Source organism: Camellia sinensis, chromosome 1 (assembly GCF_055761805.1).
Source record: "Camellia sinensis isolate YWXY chromosome 1, ASM5576180v1, whole genome shotgun sequence".
NCBI lineage: Eukaryota > Viridiplantae > Streptophyta > Magnoliopsida > Ericales > Theaceae > Camellia > Camellia sinensis.
Window position 1 is genome coordinate 107,541,922 of NC_138961.1, and position 27,843 is coordinate 107,569,764.

General features: G+C 36.0%; 1 protein-coding gene across 11 annotated transcripts in view; it reads left to right on the plus strand.

Moving 5' to 3' along the window:
- The first annotated feature begins 7,325 nt into the window (after positions 1 to 7,325).
- HCF208 (chaperone (DUF2930)) overlaps positions 7,326 to 27,843 on the plus strand; it is a 30,968-nt gene continuing 10,450 nt past the window's right edge. For 3 of the 11 annotated variants that reach the window (XR_014336959.1, XM_028242489.2, XM_028242484.2), the window contains exons 1-6: positions 7,334 to 7,650; positions 7,727 to 7,845; positions 7,934 to 8,005; positions 23,250 to 23,393; positions 23,573 to 23,726; positions 25,438 to 25,543. Coding sequence is in view for 10 of the 11 variants with exons in the window: in XM_028242489.2 (XP_028098290.2) it covers positions 7,431 to 7,650; positions 7,727 to 7,845; positions 7,934 to 8,005; positions 23,250 to 23,393; positions 23,573 to 23,726; positions 25,438 to 25,543 (815 nt within the window). In the remaining variant the exon portion in view is untranslated. Of the gene's footprint in view, positions 7,651 to 7,726; positions 7,846 to 7,933; positions 8,006 to 23,249; positions 23,394 to 23,572; positions 23,727 to 25,437; positions 25,630 to 27,843 lie in introns of all 11 variants that reach the window. The other 8 variants (XM_028242447.2, XM_082881741.1, XM_082881742.1 and 5 more) reach the window with 5 other exon arrangements.

Genomic DNA, 27,843 nt, shown 5'->3' on the forward strand with positions numbered 1-27,843 from the left:
ATTGTATAAAATAAAATTTAACAATTGTTCAGTCGGGAAGTTTATTTCGAATCAAACAATATCAACCATTTAATCTTTAATTAGGTCAATCATTAGTTTATTATGAATCAAACAAATCTAACCAATATATTTAATAAAACTGCTAAAATAACAGTTAAACCAATGAATCACCCAAATCAAAAATGGTTTAGTCTAATCGGTTAAGCCAAAAGACCAACCAACATACACAAAAATTAATTAATTAAAACTTTTAAATTTTATTTTAAAATTTAAAGTGTCTTAAATTGAAATATGCACAACACTACAATATTAAATATAAGTATAAGATTCACTTTATATAAGTGAAACAATTAACTTTTTCTTTTTTTTCCCGATATGAGATTATAAAATAAATCATATCATAAACTAATTAGAGTATTTATTTTAAAATTTAAACTGTCTTGAACTTACGCACAACACTACAATATTAAATGAGAGTATAAGATTTACTTTATATAAGTAAAACAACTCACTTTTTTTCTTCTTCTCTCACTGTCGGATTATAAAATAAATTATAAACTAATTAGAATTTTATTTTTATATGGTTAAATGAAAGCTAGCCAATGAAAAATCTTTTAATTGTTTAAAATTAAGAAAATCAGTATGAGAAATCGCAGTTAAACCGCCTGATTAATCTAACTAAAAACGGTTCAGCCTAATCGGTTAGGTCAAATGACCAACCAACTTTTACAAAAATCAATTAATTAAAACTTTTAAATGATATTTTAAATTTAAAATTTAACCTGACTTGAATTCAAACATGCACAACACTACCATATTAAAATTTACTTTATATAAGTAAAACAACTCACATTTTTTTTATTGTTTTTCTGATGTGTGATTATAAAATAAAAGTTTAAAATTATTTGGACAGGAAATTTATTTCTAATCAAGCAATTTCAGTCGTTCAATATTTAATCAGATCATTCTTTGCTTTATTTCGAATCGAACAAATCTAATCAATATATTTTAATAAAATTGCTAAAATTATCGTTAAACCAACGAATCAATCAAATAAAAAATGATTTAACCTAATTGGTTACGTCAAAAGACCAACCAACTTACACAAAAATTAATTAATTAAAACTTTTAAATTTTATTTTAAAATTTAAACTGTCTTAAATTGAAATATGCACAACACTACAATATTAAATGTGAGTATAAGATTCACTTTATATAAGTGAAACAATTCACTTTTTCTTTCTTTTCCCAATGTGAGATTATAAAATAAATCATATCATAAACTGATTAGAGTTTTTATTTTAAAATTTAAACTGTCTTGAACGTATACACAACACTACAATATTAAACGAGAATATAAGATTTACTTTATATAACTGAAACAACTCACTTGTTTTGTTCTTCTCCTAATGTAAGATTATAAAATAAAGTATAAACTAATTAGAATTTTATTTTTATATGGTTAAATGAAAACTAGCCAATGAATTTTTTTTTAATTGTTTAAAATTAAGAAAATCAGTATGAGAAATCACGTTTAAACCAGCTAATCAGTCAAACTAAAAATGGTTCAGTCTAATCAATTACGTCAAATGACCAACCAACTTTTAAAATAATTAATTAATTAAAACTTTTAAATGATATTTTAATTTTAAAATTTAAACTGACTTGAATTCAAACATGCACAACACTACAATATTAAGGTTCACTTTATATAAGTAAAATAATCCACTTTTTTTTTTATTGTTTTTCTAAAATGTGATTATAAAATAAAAATTTACAATTATTTGGACAAGAAATTTATTTCTAATCAAGCAATCTCAATAATTTAATATTTAATTAGATCATTCTTTAGTTTATTTTGAATCAAACAAATCTAATCAATATATTTTAATAAAACTACTAAAGTCATCGTTAAACCAACGAATCAGTCAAATAAAAAATGATTTAGCCTAATTGGTTAGGTCAACAGACCAACCAACTTACACAAAAATTAATTAATTAAACTTTTAAATTTTATTTAAAAATTTAAACTGTCTTAAATTGAAACATACACAACACTACAATATTAAATGAGAATATAAGATTTATTTTATAGAAGTGAAATAACTTATTTTTTCTTTCTTTTCCTGATGTAGAATTATAAAATAAATCATATCATAGACTAATTAGAGTTTTTATTTTAAAATTTAAACTATTTTGAACTGAACTATATGCACAACATTACAATATTAAATGGGAATATAAGATTCACTTTATAGAAGTGAAACAACTTATTTTTTCTTTCTTTTCCTAATGTAGAATTATAAAATAAATCATATCATAGACTAATTAGAGTTTTTATTTTAAAATTTAAACTTTTTTGAACTGAACTATATGCACAACATTACAATATTAAATGAGAATATAAGATTCACTTTATAGAAGTGAAACAACTTATTTTTTCTTTCTTTTCCTGATGTAGAATTATAAAATAAATCATATCATAGATTAATTAGAGTTTTTATTTTAAAATATAAACTATTTTGAACTGAACTATATGCACAACATTACAATATTAAATGAGAGTATGAAATTTACTTTCTATAAGTGAAGCAACTCATTTTTTTTTCTTCTTCTCCCGATGTGAGATTATAAAATAAATTATAAACTAATTAGAATTTTATTTTTATATTGTTAAATGAAAACTAGCCAATATTTTTTTTAATTGTTTAAAATTAAGAAAATCAGTATGAGAAATCGTGATTAAACCGGATAATTAATTGGTCAAACTAAAAACGGTACAGCCTAATCGGTTAGGTCAAATGACCAACCAACTTTTACAAAAATTAATTAATTAAAATTTTTAAATGATATTTTAATTTTAAAATTTAAACTGACTTGAATTGAAACATGCACAACACTACAATATTAAGGTTCACTTTATATACGTAAAACAATCCATTTTTTTATTATTGTTTTTCTGATGTGTGATTATAAAATAAAAGTTTATAATTATTTGGACAGAAATTTTTTTTCTAATCAAGCAATCTCAGTCGTTCAATATTTAATCAAATCATTCTTTAATTTATTTCGAATTAAACAAATCTAATCAATACATTTTAATAAAACTGCTAAAATCGTGGTTAAACCAACGAATTATTCAAATAAAAAATGATTTAATCTAATTGGTTTGGTCAAAAGACCAACCAACTTACACAAAATATAATTAATTAAAATATTTAAATTTTATTTTAAAATTTAAATTATATTAAATTGAAACACACACAAAATTACAATATTCAATGAGAGTATAAGATTTAATTTATAAGAGTATAAAATTCACTTTATAAGAGTAAAACAATTCATTTTTTAATTGTTTAAAATTAAGAAAATCAGTATGAGAAATCGCGATTAAATCAGCTAATTTGTCAAACTAAAAATGGTTCAACCTAATAGGTTAGGTCAAATGACCAACCAACTATTAAAAAAATTAATCAATTAAAACTTTTAAATGATATTTAAACTTTAAAATTTAAATTGGCTTGAATTAAAGCATTAGCAATACTACAATATTAAGGTTTACTTTATATGAGTAAAACAACTCATTTTTTCCTTCTTTTTTTTTTCGACGTAGGATTATAAAATAAAAGTTTACAATTATTTGGACGAGAAGTTTGTTTCTAATTAAGCAATCTCGGTCGTTCAATCTTTAATCAGATTAATATTTAGTTTATTTCGAATTAAACAAATCTAATCAATATATTTTGATAAAATTGTTAAAATTGCAATTATACCGACAAATCAATCAAATAAAAAATGATTCAGCCTAATCGACTAGGTCAAAAGACCAACCAACTTACACAAAAATTAATTAAGTAAAACTTTTAAATTTTATTTTAAAATTTAAGTTATATTAAATTGAAGCATGTACAATGGGAAAATTAACCTGAGGTCCCTCTCCCATTTTTTGTGATAGAAGAGATCCACAATATTATTTTGTGATGTCTAAGGTCTCTTAACCCTACACCCATATATCACAAAGAAAATTCACTCTCTCGCTCTCTCTTTTAAGCCATCGAAGGAACCACAGTTTTCAGCTGGCAAGATCTCTCTCTCTAGCTCTACGTTTCTCTGCATTGGCGAGCAAGAGGAGCTGGATTCGACGAGAGTGACATCGCCGGAATCTACGTTGGGCCCAGCTCTACGTCTCTCTCTCCTACACCACCGCTTTGCCCTCATCCTCACCGTCTCTATCCTCACCAACTCATTCACTCTCCTCATCAGCTATGCTAAGAGTCAAATCAACCAGAGTGGCCAAGGCGGCGACGGCGACGGCAACACCAACTTACCACTTGTCACACACACACACACACACACACACTCTCTCTCTCTCTCTCTCTCTCTCTCTCTCTCTCTTTCCCTCTCTCCCTCACTATTTCTCTCATCACAATCTCACTCTCTCGATCTTAATCGATCTTCTTATGCTGGCAAGATCTCTCTCTCTAGCTCTATGTTTCTCTGCCTCAGCGAGCGAGATGAGTTGGATTCGGCGATAGTGGCATCGTCGGAATCTGCGTTGGCCCCAGCTCAACGTCTCTCTCTCCTGCATCACCGCTTTGCCCTTATCCTCGCCGTCTCTATTCTCACCAACTCATTCACTCTCCTTATCGGCCATGCGAAGAGTCAAATCAACCACAGTGGCCAAGGCGGTAATAGCAACGGCGACACCAACTTACCACTCATCACACACACACACACACACACACACACACACACACACACACATACACATACACACACACACACACACTCTCTCTCTCTCTCTCTCTCTATTCCTCACTGTTTCTCTCATCGCAATCTCACTCTCTCGATCTCAGTTGATCTCCCTACCATCCTCACATCCACTGCACCAGGCTCCGCTGGATTCAAGATCTGATCGCTGTGGGCTGAGATTTGAGCGTGGTGTCGATGATCCTTCCTTGCGGTGGCGGTGTCACAGCCCTAGGAAAAAAAAAATTCTTTGAAGAGAAAGGAAATTTCTCTAGAGAGAAATGAAGACCAGAGAAATTCTTTGAAGAGGAGGTCAGAGAAATTTGAAAGTCCAAAGAAATTCTTCAAAATTTCTCTGATGAGATTTTCTCTGTGAAGTCGAATTTTCTCTGGATTTGATTTCTATTTTTCAACTCCACCACTAATGTTTCGTTTCATTTTCTTAGGAAACAGAAACATTTTGGTTGTTTTGATGAAAAAGAACCGAATTTTGTTTCTTGGTTGTACTCAGTGCAATAATTTTGTGTATGATATGTCTAGTATGCACATTTCTTTTTGCATCAGTGCTGGTGGTGGTGGGGTGTTTTTTTGCCCCCCCTTTTTTGAGTTAAAAACAATAGCTGTTAGTTACATAATCTGGAAATTTCTCTGGAGAGAAACAGAGAGTTTCTCTGGTGTAGAATTTCTCTAGATAGAATTTCTCTAGGAAGTCTAGAGAAATTTTCTGGATTAAATTTCTCTGGATCAAATTGAGGGACCTTAAATATTATAAAAATATTAAATGTCATTTATAATATAAAATCTTAATTACATGGACCTTAAAAAAAACTCAAATATTAAATGGGAGTATAAGATTGACTTTATATAAGTAAAACAATTCACTTTTTACTTTTTCTCCTGATGTGGGATTATCAAATAAATCATGGATGAATTAGCTAGCTAATGGAGATTTTTTTAATTGTTTAAAATTAAAAAAATCAATGAAATTAGTATGAGATATTGGAACTCTCACAATACTCTTCACTAATGGAGATTTTGTTAATTATTTAAAATCAAGAAAATTAGTATGAGATATTGAAACTCTCATAATATTCCTCATTAAAACCCCCTTTTTCTTATATAATATATAAATAACTAAATTCACAAAAATTGTGACCCTCAAACATTTTTCAAATCCTTAATACTATAATCATCATCTTTTTTGTACTAGAGTTTGTTTATTACTTTATTTGTCCAAACTGTATTAGTTTTATGTGTTCCACCACTCATGTATTAGTTTTATGTGTTCCACCACTCATGCTGGTAATTAATGTAGTATTAATACATAAAATCATAAACAAAATATGATAACAAAATATAATCATTGTAGTATATTTTGTTAAAAAAAAACAGAAAAGTGTCCATCATCAATAAAATGGTGGCCTCACAATTTTATTTATTTATTTTTATATAATAAATATACAATCTCCATTCAACTTATCTCACATAACACAAAATATTTTGAAGTAAAAAAGACTTATAATACATGTTCATTAATAATAATAAAAAACAATATTTCATTGTTAATTTTAAACACATAAATTTGCTGGGCTGTCTCTGGTTTAGATTTGGGACAGTTTGGTCTATTGGGTTTACTTTTGGATCCATTTTTAATAATTTGAACCGTTCACATTTTAGGGTCTGTTAAGTACATTATCTCTGTAAAAAATCACATCAATTAGACAACGGATACTGTGTATTTGGATCACTTCTGTCTAAAAAAATAGACGATCAAAAAATTAACGGTTCATAAAAAAGTGATCCGAATACATAGTATCCGTTATTCGATCAACATGATTTTTTACAAAGATAATGTAACCAACAAATCCTAAAATATGACCGATTCGAATTGTCAAAAATGAATTCAAAAATGAGTCCAATGAAGCGGACTAGACCCTCTAATTCAGATGGTGGACTAGAAGCAAGCCACTGCCAAGTTGGCCTCCTTTATGTACAATTTATGCGTTCGCCATTGCCTTTGGCGGTGTTTGGGGATGAAGTTTTTTGGTTTTTTTTTTGGTTTTTTTCACTAAAAGCCAAATTGGTTACAAAACCTAAAAAAAAAATTAATCCAAACAAAATATCACATCAAACCTCATAATCATTCTTTTTCTCTCACAAACATCACATCCAATCACAAAAAAACTCAACTATTTTTCCAAACACAAAAAAAAATTTCTCCAATAATATCCTACAACTAAAAAAAACTATAAAAAAATTCACTTCCCAAACACTCACTTTATATCTCACAAACTCAATAATTGTGGTGTTTGAAATGTTGGTTTTTTTTTATTTTTGACTATTTTAGTAGATTAAAATAGTTGTATTTGGGAAGAGAGTTAAATTTTTTTTATAATTGGATATAATATTGTGAGAAAAAAAAATTAAATGATTGTGAATTTTATATGACATTTTTTCTTATTAGTTATTTAACCTATTTTGTCCTTTAATACTATTTTAAGCTAAAAAGTGAAAAAAGCCTATTGCTAAACACCCCAATCAAAGTTATGTTGATACTAGGCTCTATCATAGCTCATGCAGTCGCAATATTATTGTAGTTGGTATTCTATCACCGAGGAGCAGCACAAGAAAGAAAGAATCAATAATAATTTTCTCATCCCCCAAACAGGTGTGGAAGGAAAATGAGTAGTAGTACTAGTATCTGCTTGAATTCGTTAATTTCGTTGGAAATTCGCGCCAATAGTTGTCGTTCCCATCTGGGCATCTCCACTCTCAAAACCAGAGAAACAAAGTTATCAACAGTCTCCTGCACTCGTCTTCACAATTCTCAAATAACAACCCCCACCACCACGTCAAATCAACAGCAGCAGCTCAACCTCTCTGTCCTCCGCTTCACTCTCGGTTAGTCACTGCACACATCTCATCTCTCTCTCTCTCTCTCTCTCTCTCTCTCTCTCTAACATCATTGTGGGTCTAGGAATTCCTGGACTGGACGAGTCATATTTACCCAGATGGATTGGGTATGTTTTTGGTGCGCTTTTGCTCCTGAACCATTTCGTGGGCTCGGATTCAACCACCGCCACTCCAGCACAATGTGTAAGCTAACCCTAATTTTAATGTGCGCTAATCGTTTGAATCCATTTTTTAACCCTTTTTTGGGGGTAATTTGTCACTTGTTGTGTAGAGGTCAGAGGCTCTTGGTCTTTCTTTGGCTGGATTCTCTATCGTTCTTCCCTATATCGGAAAATTTCTCAAGGTAAAACCTTTGTCTTGTTTGTGGTTTTCCAAAAATATTTGAAGAGTTAGGGGGAAAGGGTTAACACCCCAACTTGTCCAAATAATTGCATTAGGATCGATCGAGGAACAGATTTGCGTTTTCTTAGGTTCTGAGAGATTTATTTCACTGTATTTTATCTGTTATGCCCAAATGGAGCATACATGCTTTTGTTTTTAATTTGTTTTTCTACCTTGGTTGATTTCCCCCCCCCCCCCCCCCCCCCCCCTTCCTTTAAAGGGTCTAATTTGTAAAATTGGGTGATGATTTATCTGCCCATGCATGATTCTTTTGGTTAATGAATTCAGTAGGGTTTGGAGTCTTTAGAATTCTGTTCCTTCGATGCTACCTGCTGGGAGATAATAGATTTGATGTTTGTGTGTTCATTTGGACAAATTAGCTTTACTTTCATGTCATGCTGTAATATAATTGTTAAAAAACCGGCATTACTTGAGGATTAGTAAATTTTTAATCAAAGTGCTGGCATTTGATATTTTGCAATGGGTTGAATGAGATTGTCATACCTTTTGAAGTCAGGGAATGGTTAAAATTCTTCAGATTGGTGATGAACAACCTTCTAATGTTCTTAAAGATGATAAGTGTATCACTGATATGAGATGACATCTCCCATTATTAGTGTTGAAACATTGAAGTTTTTTATTGTATCCTAATCAACCCAAATAAAGGTGGCAAGACCTGCAGGCTGTAGTAATATAGTTTTCAGTATTCTTTTCTAAACTGGCTTTTAGAATGCCTCAGCTAACCCTGTAACTGGGTTGAAATATTTTTGATTTACCCTTTGGATAACCTTTTAATTTTGATTTAAAATGTGATTTTGTCCCAAAGCCCTGTTTATATGGTGCACAAGGAACTTGCTTTAGGTATTTATGTAGAGGACTCAAGGTAGAAGTTTATAAACTAACTGTTGATGATTGCCACAATTCATGAACTTAATTGCAAATTTTTTATTTTTATTTTTATTTTTTTATCAGCAACAAAAGATTTTATTGATAAATGAAAAAAGGAACGAGGATGAGGCATCCTCTTACAAAAAGAAAATGAATGGAAGAAATATCTAACCCAAACAAAGACTATCTCAAGCAAAAATCTACACGTCACACTTCGACAACTAATCTCTAGCTAACAGAAATAGTGGAACCCCCTTAAAGAGCGAATTCACCAAAGCCCAAAAGGAAGTTAAGTGACAAATTTTATCCCACAACTAATCTACTTTCCCAGATTTATCTTCGAACAACCGTACATTTCTTTCCAACCATTGAACCCAAAAAGTTGCAAAAAGGGCACAAGACCATAGCACTTTGGCCCTCTTCGAACCTCCCATAGCACAAAAGTCAATTAGTAGCATATACGCACTACCTTTTGGTGCCACCCACATAACATTCCGCAAAAGAAACAGTTTGTGCCATAGACTCAAAACAATTGGACAGCGCCAAAATAAATGATCCAATGATTCACCATCCTTACAACACATAATGCACCACTAAGGATTTAGAAAACGATTAGGTCTTCTTTTTTGCAATGTATCATTTGTCAATATGCCTCCATGAACCAAGGCCCACATAAACACTTTCACCTTTAGAGGAACACAAGCTTTCCAAATTTTTTGCAAAAGGGAAATTGAGGAACATGAGAATTATCAATGATTTTATCAAAAAAAGACTTGCAATAAAACATTCCCGATAAATGAAGAGCCCAAACCCTCTTATCCTCTAAAGTAGGAACCAAAGAAAGATGATCAAGTTTTGACAACAAAGAAGTCAACTGTGTAGCCTCCCTATCATTAAGATTCCTAGAAAAATTGAAATTTTAGGAAATTGGAGCCAAAAGTGAACAAGTCATGGAAGCAATAGAAGAATTATGAGACCGAGCCACTCTATATAAATGTGGAAAATCCGAAGCAAAGGAAGAATGGCCCATCCAAACATCCTCCCAGAAGCGAACAAGCTCCCCATTACCCACCATCACAGACAGATAACAAGACCAAGATGTATAGATTTGAGAAATTTATTTCCAAGGAGCACGACAGTTACCCCTCATAACCACCTGTGAATCCCTGCTATTATCTTGAGTCCCATATGTGCTTCTAATAACAGAATGTCATAGTAAATCACTCTCAATTGGAAATCTCCATAACCACTTGCTAAGAAGAGCCATGTTCCTAGCAATAATGTTACCATTTGACAAACTCCGTTTCTCCTTTGGTAACGAAACTACCTCTCAATTCACGAAGTGGTCTTTCTTCCTCTCATCCTTGCCTACGCAAAGAAAATCCCTCATCAACTTTTCAATTGATCTTGCCACCTTTATTAGAATCTTGAACAAAGATAAAAGATAAATGGGAATACCGCTCATAGCTGTCTTAACCAAAGTATACCTACCCCCAATGCGAAAGTAGAGCCTTACTTTTTTGATCAACAACAAAAGCTTTATTGATAAAAATGAAAGAGGAGGAAGAGGATGAGGCATCCTCTCAATACAAAGCAATGAAAAGACAACAGAAAAAGCCCTTAACCGGCTAAAAACAAGCAAAAGCTTACAAAGCACACACTGCCAACTAATCTCTGGCTAACAAAAAGAGTGGAACTCCCTTAAATAAAGAGTTCCCCGACGCCCAAAAAGAAGATAAGTGACAAACATGATCCCATAAACAGTCCACCTCCCGAAACTTATCGTCAAACAACCTCTGATTTCGCTCCCACCATAGCACCCAAAAAATGGCAAAGACAGCACAAGTCCATAAAATTTTGGCTCTCTTCGACCGTCCAAATGTATGAAAATCAATTAAGAGCATATGCACACTCCTTTTCGGGGCCACCCACAAACCATTTCCAACACAAAACAATCTATGCCATAAATTCAAAGCTATTGGACAATGCAAGAATAAATGATCCACGGATTCCCCGCTCTTACAACACAGAACGCACCATTGAGGATTTAAAAAACGATTGGGTCTCCTTTTCTGCAATGTATCATTTGTCAAAATTCCCCCATGAACCAAGGCCCACATGAACACCTTTACCTTTAAGGGAGCACAAGCCTTCCAAACTTTTTTACAAAAAGGAAATTGAGGGATTTGAGGATTATCAATGATGTGATCAAAAAAAGACTTAGAAGAAAATATTCCGGACGAATGAAGTGCCCAAACCCTCTTGTCCTCCAAAAGAGGAGATAAAGAAAAGTGATCAATTCTAGATAATAAAGAAACCAACTGTGAAACCTCCCTATCATTAAGATTTCTAGAAAAATCAAAATTCCAAGCAATTGGAGCTAAGAGAGAGCAAGCCATGGAAGCAATTGAAGAATTATGAGAACGAGCCACTCGATAAAGATGCGGAAAATCCGCAGCAAAAGAAGATTGACCCATCCAAACATCCTCCCAAAACCGAACAATTTCCCCATTACCCACCCTTACAGAAAGATGTCGAGACCAACACGAGAAAATTTGAGAAATTGACTTCCAAGGAGCACGGCAGCTACCCCTTAAAACCACTCGTGAATCCCTACCATTGTCTTGAATCCCGTATTTGCTTCTTATAGCCGAATGCCATAGTGAATCAATCTCCAGTGGAAATCTCCATAACCACTTGCCAAGAAGGGCCAAATTCCTAGCTACAATGTTACCAATAGCCAAACCCCCTTTCTCCTTAGATAACGACACCACCTCCCAATTCACCAAATGATCCTTTTTCCCCTCATCCTTACCTTCCCAAAGAAAGTCCCGCATCAACTTTTCTATTGACCTTGCTACCTTAATCGGAATCTTGAACAAAGATAAATAATAGATAGGAATTCCGCTCAAAACAGTCTTAACCAAAGTGTACCTTCCCCCTCGAGACAATAAAGCCTTACTCCAACCTTCCAACCTTTTGCCAATCTTTTCCATTACTGGAATCCAAAAAGCTTCACTTCTAGGATTACCCCCCAATGGGAGACCTAAATACTTAATCGGAAGGGACTCTATACCACAACCTAAAAGAGACGCCCTATTCTGAAGTTGATCTTGCTGCATATTAATTCCCACCACACTACTTTTTCCCAGATTAATCTTGAGCCCCGAAATAAGCCCAAAAATTCTCAAGATCGAATAAAGGTTAAGTATCTGATTTTCATCCCCCGTGGAAAAAAATATAGTATCATCCGCATATTGTAAATGGGTCACACTAACTCTATCCCTCCCCACCTCCAACCCCTCAACAAGACCTGCTTCTTTAGCTCTATCAACCATTCTGCCCAAAACATCCGCCACTAAAATAAAAAGAAAGGGAGAAAGTGGGTCCCCTTGTCGAAGCCCTTGTGAAGCCCTAAAACACTCCCCTGGTTTACCATTAACTATGACTGACATATTGCAAGTTGACAAACAACCCCCAATCCAAGATCTCCACCGCCCCCCGTAACCTTTCTTATCCATTACAAAATCTAAAAATTGCCAATCCACATTATCATATGCCTTTTCAAAATCCACCTTAAACATAAGCCCCTCCCTCCCTGAACTCTTATATTCCTCCACTACTTCATTTGCCACTAAGGCAACATCTAAAATTTGTCTTCCTTTTACAAAAGCCCCCTGCACCCTAGACACCGTATCCCCTAAAGACATCCTGAGTCTTTTTGATAAAACCTTGCCCAAAATCTTATACAATGACGTTACCAAACTGATAGGCCTAAAATCTCCAATTCTAATGGCATTGACTTTCTTAGGAATTAAACAGATGAATGTGGCATTTGAGCTCAAATTAACAATCCCCGACTCATAAAATTCCAAAAACACTCAACAAATCCCCTTTCACCACCTCCCAACAATCTTGAAAGACAGCCATAGAAAAACCATCCGGACCTGGAGCTTTATCTCTCTCACAATCAAAAACCGCCTCTCGAATTTCTGTTTCATCAAAAGGCCTTTCAAGCCATGCTGCAACTTTCGGATCAATAGTTCCCCATTCTAGTCCTTCAATCCCCGGTCTACTCATCTCTTCCTTCGAATAAAGTTGGGAATAAAACTCATAAATGCCACTGACAATCTGATTCTCCCTTTCCTCCACAACCCCTGGACTTATTTCTAATCTCTTGATGAACTTCTTTTTTCTTTTCCCATCTGCAACCTTGTGAAAAAATTTTGAACTAACGTCCCCTTCCTTTAACCATTTAATCTTTGCTTTTTGAGCCCAAAGAATTTGCTCTCTAAAAGTCAGCTCTTCCAGTTTCAATCTACACTCGGTTCTTTCCCTTCTCAATGACTCAACTAAACCCCCATGCGCCTCCAAATCGTCTAACTCTACTATTCTACTCATTACTGCCTTTTTTGAAGATTCCAAAATCCCAAACACCTCCCTATTCCAACACTTTATCTTCTCCTTGACCATCTTCAACTTTCTCATAAATTTAAAACCTTCCCAGCCGTGACAACTAGCATTGGACCACCATTCCTCAAAATTTCGCTTAAAACATGCATGCTCCAACCACATGTTCTCAAATCTAAAAGGCGTCGGACCCCATTTTAATGGACAACTTTCGAGCACAATAGGACAGTGATCTGAAATTACTCTAGGCAGCGATTCTTGTCTTGAATTAGGAAAAACCCCATCCCACCCCAAAGAATATAAAAATCTATCCAATCTACAGCACACCAAATTCTCTTGGAGGTTAGACCAAGTAAATTCTGGTATTGCACAAAGGAGGATCCACCAGCTCACACTCTCGTATAAACGAGTCAAAATCTCTCATCCCCCTAGTCGTTCTAATCCCATTAAGTTTTTCTGAGACCGTCCTAACCACGTTAAAATCCCCCCCTACACACCAATTTGGTGAACACAACCCAAATAAACCAGCTAGCTGCTCCCAAAAATCCATTCTCCTAGAAGGCCTGTTAGGGCCATAAACCCCTGTCAACCACCATTCCGAATTATCTAAGTTCCTAAACCTAATTGATAGCGAAAACTCCCCCACTATTGTTTCACACTCAAAAACAATTCTCTCATCCCACAATATCAAAACTCCCCCTGATCTACCACTTGCAGGCAAACACACCCATCTCCTATGTCTAACCCCCCAAAGGCTTTGCATAAACCTTCTCTCGCATACTTCTACTTTAGTCTCCTGTAGAACAACAATGTCCGGTTGATGATGTCTAAGAAAATCCTTAATAACACCCCTCTTTTTCCGAGAACCCAGTCCCCTAACATTCCAACTAAAAATCTTCATAAGGAAACCTTATCTCCCCTAACCGCCCCACTTCTCCTCTCGTAATTCACTGAACTTACTAAATTCCTTAATTCCCTTACCCCTTTTTTACTACTATCACCTTCTTTTCTAACAACTGACCCCCTCGTGGACCTATTACTCACCCTTCCCGACCCAAACATATCCTTAATTCTAACTAATGACAACCCCATGACCTGCAATACTTGCAAAAAATGAGGAATCTCACTCTCCTCAATTGGGCAAGTTGCATACTTACTCAACTCATTCAGCCATCTTTCTGTTTCTTCCTTCTCTCCACTTAAAACCTGGCCCCCCTTGTCAAAATAATGTCTGGAAATCCTACACTGATTATCATTCACCTGACCTTGAGATATAGTTGCATGTAAGGACTCAGACACTAAGGTAGACTCAATCACAGTGGTCCTCGGGATATCAGCTATAACCCCTTGTACAGCAGTGTCAACTAATGAGACATCAAGAACAGGGCAAAAAGAATTGGACTGAAGAGGCAAAGACAACCCATCCCGAACCCCATCCCCAGAAGAGGAAAAATCTGGAAAAGCATGTAACCCCTCATGAAAAGATGAACTTGTTACACCTTGGGTAACAGAAGAACTGACTTGATTCAAAGCTTCAGAAACCTTGCCGAAATCCTCATCCAAAGTGGTACAGTCTATATTAAAAAAACGGTTGAGATCCCAGTCACTATCTACTTGCTCATCCTCACTAATTTCCCCTTCAGACTTCGATTCCGAGCTTGCAGATGATCCATACTCCTCCAAATTTTGCAATACCTCGTGTATCTCAAAATGGCCCTCATCCACCTCATTAATCTGCTTTTCCGAGGTCCTTATCACTTCCATCAATTCCTGAATTCCAGTCTCTGATCTCCCATTGAATCCCTGTAAATCCCCCACGGATCTGTCGACAACATCTGCCAGCCCGAAATGAATTTCCTCTGTATACATATCTCTGCGAATGGGTGACAAGATCTGTATAGCACGATCGACTTGATCTGAACCATCGCATGGTGGAAATTGACTTGACTCCTTCATCACTGAACAGCATCGAAGACCATCTTCTCCATCGAAACCTGTAACCCATTTGAATCCCGGCCCCGAAACCTCAATCGGGTTGGAAAAAGAGACCTTTGGGCCTTTAACAGCATTTGGGCCCCTTTCAAAAGGCAACTCAGCTGTTGAATTTTCAAAAATAATTGGGCCCTTATCCTTGTGAGAATGGCAAGCATGTGGGACTGAGAGCACTGGCCCATCAGCACAACTATTATTTGGTACTAACAGTCCGTGGGATGAGCCCACCTTCTTACCAAGCCCATTGCAATTAAACTTCCCAGTCTGACCTCCCCTATTGACCCTTGCAATTCCTCCATTACCTTTACCCCCCTCGAGCGTGTCACCCAACTGACTTCTCATCTCCTTCGTGCCACGTGTCGAATTTGTCCCCTGAGGCTCCTCGCCTTCCTCTTCTCCGACGCTGGGTTCACCTGAAAATCTCCATTGCCGATGAACCTCCCATCTGCCGACAGGCTTTGACAGAGCCTTCAATCGCACTACCGCCGAGATCTCGTCGAGCTGAACATGAAGTTTTGCAGGTAAGAACCCATTTCCATACCCTCTAACCTTCAATCGAGCTTCGAAGAGATTTCCAAAATTTCTGGTTCTGCGATCCACCTCAATCAACCCACCACACTTTGACCCAATCCATTCAAAAACTCTGTCCTTCCAAAGATTAAAAGGTAAGTCACAGACAGAAATCCAACCTCCATTTGAAACGATGACAGCGTCCTTACTGAATACCTCCTTCGACCACCTATCCAGTCTCACAGCAATGCTTTTGTGAAAAAAACATACTCCTTGAGCACCATAGTAATCAGCTTCATCGGAACTTTCTACAAAAAACATAGCCTTATTTAGTTGAAAAGGCTGCAAAACAATTGAAGTTTTAAACGATCGATTTAATTCCTTTTCAATCTGAGCCCACTCATCGAAGAAATCCGTTCTGGTACAAACCACCACCTTACTCATCTCCAAAAATAAGTTGTTGCCATCCGGACTATTTGATCGAGATTTAAGCACATCAGCATATGTGACTGCTCTGTTTGCCCCTGTTTCTTGGAAAATAAACCTGTTTCCTTCTGAATTTCCTTTGCGACTGCTGAAACCAAATTGATTATTTTTATTATGGCCCCCCTTGTCTGTAGACCTTACATTCCTTACAACATCCGAAACCTTGAAGCCTCCATGGATGATTCGTTCCAGCATCTTGGCCATTGCCTGCCATCCCTGACCATCAACCACTGCTGGAATGATGATGTTACTGCGTTTCACCCCAGCCTCCCATTTTGACATCTCAACAAAGCTACCTCCCTTATTACTGAATTTCTGAACCCAAAAAACTGCTGAACTACTTGTGTATTTGGAGAAGAAAGATCGGCCCCTATGTTGGCCCCATACCTGACGCAAAGCTTTAATAGCCCAAGAAACACCCCCCAGATCTATCTTCAAATTGTAACTCCGGAATCGATTCCTCTCAATAATCTCCACTAAGCCTCCTCTGGATTTAGCATCCACCTGAATGGTGATAAGCTTCTGTTCGATTCGCAACTCAGAAGCTCCCCCGCCGAAAACACTCAACCTCGCTCTCTCACTCATGAGTGCATTCTCTATCCTTACTTTTTTTGAAAGTAGAGCCTTACTCCACCCTTCCAGCCTCTTGTCAATCTTTTCTACAACTGGTTTCCAAAAAGACTCACTCCTAGGATTACCCCCCCAGTGGAAGTCCAAAGTATTTGAATGAGAGTGTCTCAATACCACATTCTAAAAGTTAAGCCCTTCTTTGAAGCTGATTGTGTTGCATATTAATGCCCACCATACTACTCTTCTCCAAATTAACCTTAAGCCTTGAGATTACCCAAAAAGTCTCAATATCAAATATAGATTAGCAATTTGTTTCTCATCCCCCAAAGAGAGAAATATAGTATCATCCACATATTGCAAATGTGTCATACTAACTCTATCTCTCCCAACCTCTAATCTCTCAAAAAGGCCTACCTCTCTAGCTCTATCAACCATCCTCCCTAACACATCGGCCACTAAAATAAAAAGAAAGGGGGATAGTTGATCCTCCTGTCGTTATCCTTGCGAAGCCTTAAAACTGTCCATTGGTTTACTATTAACTAAAACTGACATATTACGTGTCGACAAATACCCCCTAATCTAAGATCTCCATTGCTCACCATAACTAGGAATGGCGACGGGACGGGGCGGGGCGGGGCAGGGCGGGACGGGACGGGGCTGGGGATCACCCTCCCTGTCCCGATCCCTGATGAAAAGAAAGTCCCCGTCCCCGGCCCCGATCCCCGACTGGGAACCTATTACCATCCCCATCCCCGTCCCCTAATAGGGATCGGGTTTCCCTGACCCCGAATATTCCCCGGATCAAAAAAAAAAAAAAAAAACAACAATAACAACAACAAAACAGTAGCAACAAGAACAACGATTCAAACAACATCATCAACAACAATATCATCAAACAACATCAACAACACACAAATCTGAGTAAAGAGAGATAGATCTAAGTAGAGAGAGAGATAGATCTGAGCTGCAATGCAATCTAATATATATATATATATATATATGTATATATAACACGTAGAGAAAGAGAGGCGGAAAGAGTCGGGCGGCGGAGGAGATCGCGGAGGAGGGCGGCGAAGGAGATCGGCACGACGGTAGAGGAGGGCGGTGGAGGAGCGGCGCTGTGAGATCGGCGGAGGAGGGGCGCTGTGAGATCGGCTATTCTCTCTCTCTCTCTCTCTCTCCTCATTTTTCTCACGTGAAATGAAGCCGTGTGTGTGTGCTTGTTTGAGGGAGCATAGCAGACAAATATATATAGGCAAGGGTAGAATTGTAATTTTATTTCGGGGGAAAAACGGGGTCGGGGCCGGGGCGGGTTCGGGGCTGAGACATGTATCTCCGTCCCCGGCCCGAACATCATCGGAGATTTTTTTTTAAATACCATCTCTGGCCCGTGGGGGATATTTTTCGGAGAATCACCGCTCAATTCGGGGTCGGGGGGTCGGGTCACCGTCGGGCCGGTTTCAGATTGCCATCCCTAACCATAACCCTTCCTGTCCATTACAAAATCCAAAAGCTGCCAATCCACGTGGTCATATGCTTTCTCAAAATCAACCTGAAAGATAAGTCCCTCCTTCCCTAGACTTAATTGCAATTTGATTAAAGGAAACTGATACTTAACACATATCCTCCACACGTATTAACGTGCATGTATCCATGACACATCATCATCAAGTACCTTTAAATGTATCAGCAGCTCAACGCGACATGTGGAGAACTCTTACTAAACAGCATCACCTTGCGCTCTATGATGAATGATCCATAGAATAAAACACTGAAAGCACTTGATGTGTGACTCAGCTTAGATGAACCTTGAATTAGATGTAAAGAGGCACTTTCTTGATAGCCCCATTAGAACCAAGAGTTGAGTGACACCTTGGGCCTCCATACCTGGGCTGGAGGCAGGGCCTATTGGCAGTGCAAGAAATTGGGGCCTTATGTCTTGGAGGGTTTGTCGCAACACTTCCCTCCCTCGTGGATCTAAGTGGCTTGGCTTTTGGGATCCCTAATATTTTCTTAAAATTTCAGTGCAAGTAAACCACCTTGCAAGTTGCTTTTTCTAAATAGTATTCTTCACTCTTCCATTTGATCTTACTCTGAAAGTATTCCAGTTACGGTGCTGTCAATCTGATGAATTGTACTTCCAATGACCCCCTCACTAACTTGGCTGCATTGTCTTTTACCTAGTCCTCTCCAAGACTCTTGGTGTCACGACCCAAACCCGCCCCTAAAAGTTTAGGTCATGACTGGCTTGCACTTAGGTCTCAAAGACAAAATTTCAAAACTATTTATTCAAATACGGGGCCTTAAGCGGAAGCAGATACCAAAAATAATAATAAAGTCCATTGAACTTGTGCATACATGAAGACTTAACTTAATTTAAGCGTTTAAATACACTTCCCATATTTACATATGCAAATCTCACACACTATATAGTAGCCTTTAAACAAAATTAAACTTGAAAAATTATACTACGACTTCCTGGGTGGCTTGACAGAGAGGCGAACTTCGGTATAAACTCTAATGTTGATCCTTCGATGGCTCACCTACATATATATATAGAGTAAAAGGGTGAGCTAATGCCCAGTGAGTAATAATAAAGTAAAGAGGTTAATGAATGATGTACTTAATATTAGGAAAACATTTTTCACAATTCTGAAACGTATTTTAAATCATTTTAAAATAAACATTTATCGTTTCAAAATTCATGCATTTTCAAATGGAATACATATCTGAAACCATTACAAAACATTTTACGTGGTACGTGGTACGCCCACTTATACAAAGGGTCAGAATCACATTTCAAAATAGGACATCCATTCATTCATGTAAAATAGCATTTCATAACATGAGTCATATAGCGATGTAAAAACATTTGTATTCATATCACATTTTATGAACGACCTCAGGTTCACGTATTACAAAATGTCCTCGGGCCCAATCATATATCAAAATGGCCTTGGGCTCAATCATATATCAAAATGACCTTAGGTGCAAACGTATCACATCATGTCACTGTATCTTACATGGAGTAGATGGAACATCGACATGTCTCCACCTCTCCTGGGGCCCAATTCATGTATGTATGGACCTAAGAGGTGACTCGTACGGACTCTAGAGGTGACTCCCACTGTGGCACGTAGTTCCGTATAGCATTTTGTTCCATACCAGAAATCAATAGGTCTTAAAGACCGAATGATTCATATCATGTCATAGCATAAACGGAATGGATAAACGGAACGGCCTTGGGCCCACTATATCATGTTGTACATAAATTGAAATAGATAATGAAAAATATATCTTTACTATACTATTACTCACAGTGATGGGCTTCTGGTAGCAGTTGGGCGATGCCCTCATCTTGACCGACAAACACAATTGCATAACACAACATATCGAAACATGGAATTACTCTCTTGATCAAATTTACTTCTCTTAATCTTTTCTTAATCAAATAAACCGATCCGTTACTTTGCCTTAACCAATTATTTATGTTGGTTCTAAATTCATTAGTCCTCAATGGCTCATAATTCATATCGAAAATAGGAAGAAACGAAAGGAAACTGGCTTAGGAGAGGAAATAGCATGAAACGGTTAGAAAGAAAGTGAATAGCCTTCACTAATTTAAACATATTTATTTGTGTACTGCGAATTTGGATGTGAGACCACCCCCATTGGAAACTAGACTTCCGGGGTTTGAATTTAGGCTCAAGAATCGCCTAAAACGGAGTTCGGATGAGAGATATACCTATTTAAAGTTGGCTGAAACAGGTCAATCCGCACGTGTGGAAATCCAAACCGCACATGCGGTTCTGGGCTTCCAGAAGCAGGTCTGAAATTTCAGTACGTTCTAAAATGGTTTCTTTGCATGTTCTTGAGCTAGGGCTTAGTGAAACTTAACATGAACCTTATAAATTCATGGATAAACATGGAAATAAGGTTGTTTTCCAAATCAAAGGCATCAAAACTTGGTTTACCTCAAGAATGAAGAATCTTTAATCAGAATTGATAAACTCTATTTTTGTTACAAAACCTAACTTTTCTTCCAAATTCATATAGATCTTCATTTCATATGTAATTTTATGAGTTCAAACCATACAAAACCTCAAGATTAAGGCTTAACTTCTCACAATCAACTTCAAGATAAGCAAATATAAGAGAATTAACTCTCAAATCTAACAAATGCAAGGAATCCATGTTTAATTTCTCTCTTTTCCTTCCAAGTTCTTCATTTTTAACCCAATCTGATTCTAGTTTCTTTCTATTCTTAGCTGTTAGGAGTGTTAATTACAAGAATTAGGGATGAAATCTTACCTTGGATTGCTTTCTAGCTTGGATTAGATGAAGTTCTTGGAGTATTTTCCTTTTCCCCTCTTTTCCTCTTCTTTTCTTCTTCCCTTTCTTCCTCTCTTTCGGTTCTTTATCTTGATGTCTCTCTCTCTCTCTCTCTGATTTTTTATGTTTTTGTTGAGTCTAGCAAACCTATACACATATATCTATATATAATATTTAATAAAATCAATTTAATTCATTTTGAATCAGATTTTTACAAAATTTCATACTAGGCTGTAAAAATCATGCTGATCATAAATATTTAATCGGTTTTGTTTTCTGGCACCTCTAAGGTCCTCAATTTTCAGTTTAAAGCTATAAATTCAGCAGATTTTTCTACAATCAACAAATATAATTTTAAATCCTTATAATTCACATATTTAGACATGCAATTCCGCATCAACAATATAATTAAACTAATCATGACTAATCATAAGTCCCACAGAATTTAATTAACCTAATTTGACTTCCATTAGAGTCCAATTAATTATATTTAAATTTATCAGTTTGAATCAAATTTTTTAATCAAACTCCCAAAAGGCTCCCAATAATAGATTAAGCTTATTTCCATCATCAATTTTGATTTCTCACATCAGTAAGGCCTTCAATTTCAAGTCAAACTCAAGGTCTCCGTCAATAAATTGCATACTCAAATTGAATACCTCATAAATAAATTTACTTCGTAATAATTGTAATTCCCACTCCTCATAACATAATAACTCCAATTCGGACCCAATTCATCAAATCTCAATTTACAAATTTGAATCTAATATTTAATTAAACCCTCATATTGTCCAATACTCAAAATTAAAATAATTCGTCTTACTACTTATCCTTTCTTGAGTCAATCAGGCTTTCAATTTTTAATTCTAAATAAATCTTCCATAAAATCGTATACTAATCAGTCTCCATAATTTTCATAATTCCCAAATTAAATCAGAATAGTAGGTAATGAAATTCAAATTTCTGTCATTAATTAAATATAAAGTATTAAACGATGGGTTTATTACACCTGGAGCCATAGTGTTTTACCACGCTCCCACTTCACCACTTCAATACAGCCACAACCTTTAAGCTGACAATTTATTTATATGTATTGTTGTTAGGATTTTAATAGTTTTAAAACTTTGAAACAGTGGTGTAGGTCTGTACAACCATATGAATGTGCCATAACTTAAAACAATTTTGTGTGTTTAGGAGGCATCAACTGCCAAACTAGTAAGCTATGAATTGGACAAAAAATGTGTTGACTTTGTTGTACCGTAAAGATAAATCAAATCTTTAATTCAAATTTTCAAGAATTTTGAATCTATTGATCTTTCAGTTCATCTTCTCTTATGAAGAATTGGTGACCATATTTTCTATTTCTATGTACATAAATCAACATTTTATTATATGATTTTGGCTTGGGATACTGTCTGTTGAGGCAAATCAAGGCTCTAGGATAGATAAAACATATAAAACTAAACGGAAAAAATTAAATAATGAATCTAATTGATCACACTAGGTTTCCACTGTTTCTTTTTGTGTCAGGGTGATACTGTTTAAGAGCAGACTTCGTGTGTGAATCTATTCAGCAAGCAGGCCTCAGGACCACTGAGTTTTCAAACTTACAATGGATGACCACCATGATTGATAAAGTCTACTTTATACAGTATGAAGAATCTCCAAGCATATTTCCCAAGTAGATGAAAGTTATTTGACTTTGTACCTATGTTTCAATTTTTCTTTGACTTGCTTGCTGTTGAGCTAATCCTGTTGGCATTGCTTGCAACGGTCTTTAGCCTACTTTTTCAAATTACTTAGGCCATTCAGACATGGATTTAGGACATGAAATAGTAGTCTTGTTGTACAAAATCAACAGTTAAAGATTAATCAAGAAACCAAATTATATCTTATTTTGACAGAGAATTACAAACCCTGGAACTTGGATTATTTAGTTCTGCATTTGTGAACAGTTCTTCACATTCAAGTGCCTGCTCAATATTTATTTAAACTCGATCCTTTGAAAAATTGTGCAGGGTGCAACTCCAGTGGATCAAACAACTGTCCCTGAAAGTGCTGTGCAAATCTTTGTCATGTCACAAAATGTTACAGATAATGTCAGGGAGGATTTGGCTTGGGGAACATATGTTCTATTGCGCAATACAAACACCATATCTGTGGTATGACCTAGACTCTACTGTTTAAATTGGAACTGAACACACTGTTAATGATATATAGCTGTTTTAATAAGAAATTCAATTGTTTTTCCCCCCATTAAAATGCAAAATAGGTTGGTACTTTTCTTTTTTTCTTGAGGTTATAAAACTCTTTGCTAATGTTAAAATTTTCAATATTATAGCTTATATCGCTTCAAGATGCATTATGTGTACGTGGCTACTGGAACACACCTGAAGATGTATCAAAAGGTGATGCCCTTGATTGGTTTCAAAAACAGATTCAACGGATTGGCCTCTCTGATTTAAAGGACACCCTTTATTTTCCTCAGAGTGCAGGTAGGCGACACAATTCAACATTGATTTAGATCTTTACAGTGGTCAATAATTCTGAACTCAGAGTTATCTTATTTCTTTTTAACACATTGATCACGCATAAACATGATGTTATAGGATATCTGTTATTTTAAATTGGTATTAGCATTAGTATTAGTGATTTTCTACCCCACAAGCACCCCTTGGCTCAGGCCTTGCTACCTTCCTTAAGAAGCCCTCACGCCTCTTCCAATGAGCTAAAAAAACAATATATATCCGCAAATCAAGCTGATTATGAACAGAAGCACAAAGATCAGCCCTCACACCTCGTTACTTGATGGTTTCTGACAGTTCAACCCCCATTCTCTTCCCATCCAACTGCCATATGGTTGGTTCCTCCTTTGGACATGTACTGAAAAGAGTTACTAATTCCAGAATTGATCCACTGTTTATTGGGTTTACATTTTTCGTTGCAACTCTTGAAGTTATGGATTCAGTACTAGCTTATTGAACACGGAGGTGAAACTATTCTTATTTATATGCACTTTGATTCATCTAGAAATTTCATCAATTTCTAGAGTTGCTTAATGGGCATGAATATCAACATTCAAATAAGGAATTTCTAAATATTCAGACTAGGAAAACTATTTTACCACATGTTTTCCTATGTTTTAGGAAGCAAAGGTGTTGTTGTAATTTCAAATTTTTTGGACACAAATTGTAGTGGTAGCCCATGGGAAGTAGTATTGATTAAATTGTTATTGGATTTCTATACACAAATTTTAGTTTGCTTAAATAGGTGTTAAAATAATTTTTTTGGTTGGGTTTCCAATGATAAGACTTGTCGTTACTGTCCCTGGTGGCACAAGTTCGAGTCATGGAAATAACCTCTCCAAAAATGCGGTAAGATCCCAAATCCTATTTTAGCAAACCCTATTTAATGTCTTTAATTAGAAAAAACCCCTTCTTAATCTATATGACATCATTAACTATTCTAAATTCATTAGGAATGGTTTACATAACTTTCAAAGCTTTTGAAGTTTTTTTTGGGATTGTGTAGTGCAACCTGAACAATAGCTATGGTGCCTAATGGGGCCTAGGAGTGATTCCTAGGTTTATCAGATGGTTCATCAAAGAGACAACTTGAATCACCCATAACTATGAAAGAAATTTGAATTTCCTGTTCACAGCATCTAAACAGTGTCTGAAACAGTCCCAGAATATCCCCAACCCTTTTTATCTTCTTATCCTAATTAGAAGCCCAAACCCTGCCCTATTGCTACCCTTACTCCATTACAAATTCTCCATAACTTTGATTGATCTTCCAGCAACAGGAACCAATAAAATCAGCACCAAAAGATCTCAAACTATGCTGCCTCATACTAATTCTAGCTCACAGCTCGTACGAGGGTGTCCCCACACTAGTTCTGAAACAGCTAGATTACCCATGCCATTGCAATTTAATGCTTTGCTCATTGTAGTTGATTTTTCTTGGAAAAGAAAGGAGAGTGTGGTGGGGGACCCTTTCACAAAATTGAATCTCAAGATTTAATGTCACAATTTAACTTCGTCTGCTGTTTTATTTTCATGGCTTGCAATGCAGAAATCTTTCCAGATTTCCATTCTCTTAGGTTAAACATATTTTACCAAGGGCTTATATTTATCTGTAAGGATATCTGATCTGTTCTGTAGTTTATTGAATATGATGTGAACAAGTGATTATTTGATGTTTCAGACCCTGAACTTTGGGAGATGCTACCGAAAGGGACTCGTTCTCTACTAGTACAACCAGTGCCACACACTCCGAAAGGCAATGCTAATCAGGTGGAGAAGAAAGAGGGGTTTGTCCTGTTGGTTTCTAGCATCAGTTATGCATATAGTGATAAAGACAGAGCTTGGATAGGAGCTGTTGCTAACAAATTTGAAAGTAAAAACATTTTTTCTGATTTATAATGAATCATCATTGATAACCCCAAAAAAAATAAATCATCATCTTCAGTGATCCATATTGTGCTTAAATCAATCAATCAAGAGAAGGTGCTCCAGTTTTTTTCCTAATTTGGCATGATGATGGAACTATTTATCATCTCTTTGTGAGTTGTGAGCTTTTTGCATTAGTAGCAGGTATTGGGTTAATATGTTCCTCTTGATAATCTTTAGTCAATGAGTATATTATTTTAGGATGACTGTTTAACAAAATGAAGCCATCAATCGGTAAACAAATCTTTGTGCGCCAAATGAGTTTTGCTAAGGAGTCTTCTTCTTCCTATAAACCCATCAATAGGATACTGATAAAGCTTTTTACACTAAATCATCACTTCAGAATCCCTCTTGGCCTTCCAAACAAGAGAAAACATTATCAAATGTGGCCTTACTAGAACATTACAATCTGTGTCTATCCTAACAAGCTGCTGTCTCATATTCATTGATAAGTCTTTCAAAGCCAGACATACTAGGTGTTGAGCATAGACAAAGGAATACATTAACTAGAGGCAAACTAGCAGACCACACATAACAGTGAATTTTGATGTAACCACCACAAACCTTTTTTCTCTAAAGATGTAAACCCTACATTTTATCATGGCTCATATTTTACCATGGTCTATATTCTCACCTCAAACCCTCTTTGAAATTGATCCTCAAGGTTGAATTTGTTTTTCTATGGCATATGGTATATTATACCAAACAATTGTTAGTATATTTCTTTGTTTCCTTGTTTAGATTAGATTGTGATTCCTTAATTAGTCAATCGGTCAATCAAGCAATCAATATAAAAGGTGATTCCTTAATTAGTGCCTTAGGGCTTCTTTTTGTAACAGTTGATTGATTAATATAAAAGGTAATGATATCATAATCATCACCCAAGCTTTATATTCTCTTAAATTATATGGTATCAGAGCCAAAACCCTAAAAATCGTCACCCACACAGCCATTGCCACTAACCAGCTGTCACCTATCATCACCCATCCTCCACTGCTGGTCCCTAAGTCTTTGTCGGAACCAACCAAGGTCCCACAGAGTTGTTTCAGCTTCAGCCGAAGGCCCCTTTGGCCTAATCAACCCTTGTGAGGGCTGTCCTAGCCTCTCTGTGTATTTCGGCTCCTGTGGATGAGTGTTTAAGGGCTGCCCATCTTCTGTTGCCCCAAGTTTCTTTCATCTACTTTCTTGAACACAGTTCAGCACTGATTTTGATTGGAGGTTCATTTTTCCCGTGTTTGATTTATTTTTTGGGTCCATAGATGACCTATTAATCTAATTGTCATAGTGGTCTGTATGTGATTTTACTTGTTCTAGCCAATTTCATTCCTCTTTCCATTCTTGTGATTCATGCAAGGTTTTTTGGATTGAAATTGTAGAGTTGTTATGGCTGACTTGACTGGTGAATCCACAACTACTTTTCACCCATCTAAAGGGGAGAACTCCAGTTCAATTATGACTACTACATCTAGGAACCTAAACCCTAGCCTCAAAATCACCACCGCTCTGTTTAATGGTCAGAATTACCCTTTATGGTCTCAGTGTCAGACACTTTTTCTGAAGAGTAGGGGAAAGATGGGATATGTTAATGGGAGAGTTCAAGCACCAAATATTACGGATCCTGGCTATGACTAATGGGAGATTACGAACTTTTTAATCATGGGGTGGCTCATTCATTCCATGGTTCCTGAGATTGGTGAAGGCTATTTATCCATGGATACTGCCAAGGATATTTAGGAAGCAGTCGCTACTACATATTCTCGGAAAGACAATTTTTTTGTGTCTTTTGAGTTGCGCCGGTCTATTGAGCGCTCAGTACAGGGGAAGCAGACAGTTCTTTCGGGCAATTACTTAGAAGTACATTTTGTGCAACAGCCTTTCCTACCTGATAGAAAAGGATCCCATGATCCTGAACTGATCTTACCTGGGATCGAAAATCCCAAGTTTGTCTATGAAGAGCGGATCTAATTGTATTAGTATCTATAATTGATTTATTCTGTGTAATTCTAATCGATAGGGCCTCATTGGTAAGTGCTAGTAGATCTCGTGCATTGGAACCCATGGTTATGGACCTGAATCCATTAGTATGGAAAATTTTCTTTTCTAAGTGAAATCTCCTAGTATATGAAACAGTGAAAAAGTGCTTTCGTTGTTATGGAATAAG